General features: G+C 27.9%; 1 protein-coding gene across 1 annotated transcript; it reads left to right on the top strand.

The window, feature by feature from the left end:
* The first annotated feature begins 1,123 nt into the window (after window positions 1-1,123).
* LOC108768642 (uncharacterized) lies at window positions 1,124-3,055 on the top strand. Its single transcript, XM_018519148.1, has 7 exons — window positions 1,124-1,314; window positions 1,388-1,540; window positions 1,624-1,734; window positions 2,005-2,112; window positions 2,273-2,467; window positions 2,580-2,788; window positions 3,047-3,055. Exons 1-7 carry the CDS (start codon window positions 1,131-1,133, stop codon window positions 3,053-3,055), a joined length of 969 nt encoding a protein of 322 aa, XP_018374650.1. The 5' UTR covers window positions 1,124-1,130.
* Window positions 3,056-3,608: the final 553 nt, after the last annotated feature.

The raw sequence follows: 3,608 nt of genomic DNA, 5'->3' as shown, positions 1-3,608 counted from the left end.
TTAATACATTAAATTGTGCAATACGGATATTATGTCATCCAACGGATTGCTTCCGTAATAATAAATATAGCAAAGATTTACTGATACATTTTGTAAAAATATTTCAGCAGTTGTATGGGGAAGATGCTATAATTTACAATGTGCACAATTTACTTCACTTAAATGAAGACGTACTCATGTTTGGACCACTAGATAATTATTCTGCCTTTCCTTTCGAGAATTATATGCAGTCCATTAAAAAAATGCTCAGAAAAGCCGAGAAACCACTACAACAGTTGTACAAAAGAATTTCAGAAGAATGTAATGAAGTTGATTGTAGCATTTCATATAATGCACCTATTTTGAAACATAAATATGCAAAAGATCTTCCAACGAATTGTACGAATGCTTATCGAATGATTGAATTCAGCGATTTTACGTTGACAGATAAGAAACCCAACAATTGTTGTTATCTCAAAGATAAAACAATTGTTGTTATTGAGCATATTTGCTGTAACGAAGGAAAAGCAGTCATTGTTGGCAAAAAATTTTTAACAAAAAGTTCTTTGCCATTTTACCCCTGCGAATCACAACATATGGACATATATAGAGTAAAAAATGTATCAGACTTACAAATGTGGTTAATTACGGAAATTGACAATAAAGCTGTTCAACTTCCGTTTGAAGACTCAAATGTCTGATGCTGCATGCCGTTGTTACATTCATCATTAAAATAAGGAAATTCTACTCGTATTATGTATTGCTGCAGAAAGGTCACTTCTGGTAGTAATAATATTTATTTATTACTTTATAAGCAATTTTGGAACTTTATATGACATGCTTGTTCATTACAATAGAGATGTAAATTTTGTACGTGTGATGTAATTAATAAAAAAACAATAAATTTTTTGCCTTATTTATTTATATATATTTATTTATTTGTATTGTTAAAAATTGTAAATGTTAGAATTAATTTTAGTATATACAGGTTGTCTCTAAAAAAGTGTCTTTAAAATAACTATTTATTTACTTCATAAATATGTAATCCAAGAATATTTCATATTGAAGTGCAACGGTTTTAAGGGGAATATATTTTAGTCATATTGTTTATGTATTATCTATTGTATATGTATTATCTATAATTTTTCAGAATGTTTTACGTATTGTTGTATGATGCGTACTGTATAACTGTACCAGTAGTATGGATAAATCTAGAGCAAGATACATTTCAAATGCCAAAAAAATGTAAACAGCTTACTGTAGCCTGTGTCAAACAGATATTGCCTTGCGATGACTGGAACACATTTGCATTTCATAAGAAATTTGGTCCTTATGGTTTGTTTTTCATATTTATTTCTTACATTAAAATATAAACTAAATTTCGTATTTATTGAAAAACATGTTACAGAATCGTATCCACATGCACGATCGATTGAAAAAGCAATAAGTGAAATGTCAACATCAGACGACAATATTGTTATACCGAATGGAAATTCAGAGAATTCTTCGAAAAAGAGACTTATAAAAAAACCGAAATTATACGGTGACTCATCGAGTAGTGGTACTTATAGAACATATTTTAAAAATAAATTGTACATATTCAAGTTTTACTATCACAAATATAACAAGTGTGAAAAATCATAGATGAATCAAAAAGAGAGAAGATTACGGCGCCTTCGAATTACATTCCAACAGAAAGCGAACATGTATTGGATTCATTAAGCCAGGTTAATGAATCATCGATCACTAAACCAGGTTTGTCATTTATGAATGTACATAATGCAACATACAAGCTGCTGTTTATAATTCAAGAAACGTTTACAATTTGTTATGTCAAAAGTTAATATCAAAGTTAGTGATGAAAAATCATAGAGACTTTTTTACATTGTACTTTAAAACTGTTTAAGATTTAATTTTCATGAAAGACAAGAACTTGCAAATATTCTCCAATTTATGAATGGTATTACACTTTTATTTCATTTAAATTAAGATTATATTTATATACGAGATGTGTATGTGTTACAGCATGCGAATCCATTGAATTAAATGATGAGGAGTCTAATTTGGAAACAGTCTTTGATGAATGGCTTAATGTAGTAATAGACAACAATGATTCAAACTCAATAAACAAAGGTTCTTATGATTTACAAAGTATGCAGTACAGTAATAGAGCTACGTGTATTATACTAATTGCTTTTTTTTTAAACTTATTGGATAATATGTAGGTATAAATAGTTTTTGAAATTAATTTATAACTAATTCTATCCTTATGTACCCGGTAAAAAATGTACAGGAAAATCAATTGGTCGACCAGTAGTATTGTCAGATGTGATAGTTCATCCTATCCCAAATAATACCACGCGTGAAATGCACGATACGAGTGGTTCAAAGTCATACGATGATAAAAGAGATGATAATCGAGATGAGAGTGTAAATAATGAAGATTTGGAAAATCAGTCTATACGTTTAGAGCACACATCTTGTTGTGGTAAATTTTGTTTTATTTTTGTGACAAATACAAAAGCGATAATTATAAAAAATATAATAGTTTAATTCAGTAATTTTAATCGTTTACTTCAATGTTTGTTGTTTTTGTTTAGGAAAATGCCGACAAGAATATTATACAAAATTTGCGACACTTGAACGTAAAATGAACTGGATCATTCACTTTTTACAAAATAGAAGAGAAGTACAAAATGAAGTACAAGAAATTGATTCCTCTCTTTTACCGAATTTTCCCCTCACAACAGTGGAACAAATACAAGCTTTTAACAAGCAGTTAGAAAATAGCAACGTTCGGCGACAATTTGTAAGTATCATGTTATTTCCAAATTATTTCCACGGATATTTGCTTGTTAAATAATAACATATCAAGATACAAAACTTGCTTCCTCAATCTTAAACATTTTCATATTTATTTCAATAATTGATTAATCACTATAATTAATTTAATAAAATATTGATTTTATGTAATTGTATATGGTTCTGTTACGTAATATTTTAATTTATTACTTCTGACTGAGAAGTTATAGGTATTTTTTGCAATAAATTATCTTAAATGTTTTAGAATGCTTAACAATATTATAAAGTTCATCATGGTATTTATTATCTTGAACAATATGGAATTCTCAGAAAATTTCTTTTTAATCTTTGGAAATAAAAAACTTTTATGATATTTTATCGATACTCAAGGAAATTTTTTAAATTTTAATATGCAATTTAAATTTTGTGTCTTCCTCTCTCTCTGAAAACTTTATTTCTTTGATAACTTTTTCTTGGTAATACAAAATGCTGAATGATAGATTATTTGCGTTGCTTGTACTCCAATCTATTTCAATATTATATACACGAAATTTTATAATCTTACCTGGAATTTAAACAAAAATGTTTTGAAAGTCCGTGAATTATCAGGAAATTTTTTTTACAAGATTTTAGTAAGCATTATGTCAAATTAATTCGTGATATCATTTTAGTTTAGTTATGATTGCAAATCCGACAATAATCTCTGTGTGTATGTGTGTGTGGACGCGCACGCACAGTTTATGTAACAGAAATATGTATTTACATATATGTATTTATGTAAATTTACATAGAAATATTAGGCACTAAAATTTAGGCTTGATCGAATA

Source organism: Trachymyrmex cornetzi, unplaced genomic scaffold, assembly GCF_001594075.2.
Source record: "Trachymyrmex cornetzi isolate Tcor2-1 unplaced genomic scaffold, Tcor1.1 scaffold816, whole genome shotgun sequence".
NCBI classification, from domain to species: domain Eukaryota; kingdom Metazoa; phylum Arthropoda; class Insecta; order Hymenoptera; family Formicidae; genus Trachymyrmex; species Trachymyrmex cornetzi.
Note: the sequence above shows the minus strand (reverse complement) of the source record. Positions and strands in the feature narration are given on the sequence as shown.

Coding starts and splice junctions, on each gene's coding strand:
- LOC108768642 (XM_018519148.1), top strand. CDS start 1,131: ATGTTTTACGTATTGTTGTATGATGCGTACTGTATAACTGTACCAGTA. Junction 1,735..2,004: donor ATCATCGATCACTAAACCAG/GTTTGTCATTTA, acceptor TATGTGTTACAG/CATGCGAATCCATTGAATTA. Junction 2,113..2,272: donor TTCAAACTCAATAAACAAAG/GTTCTTATGATT, acceptor AAAAATGTACAG/GAAAATCAATTGGTCGACCA.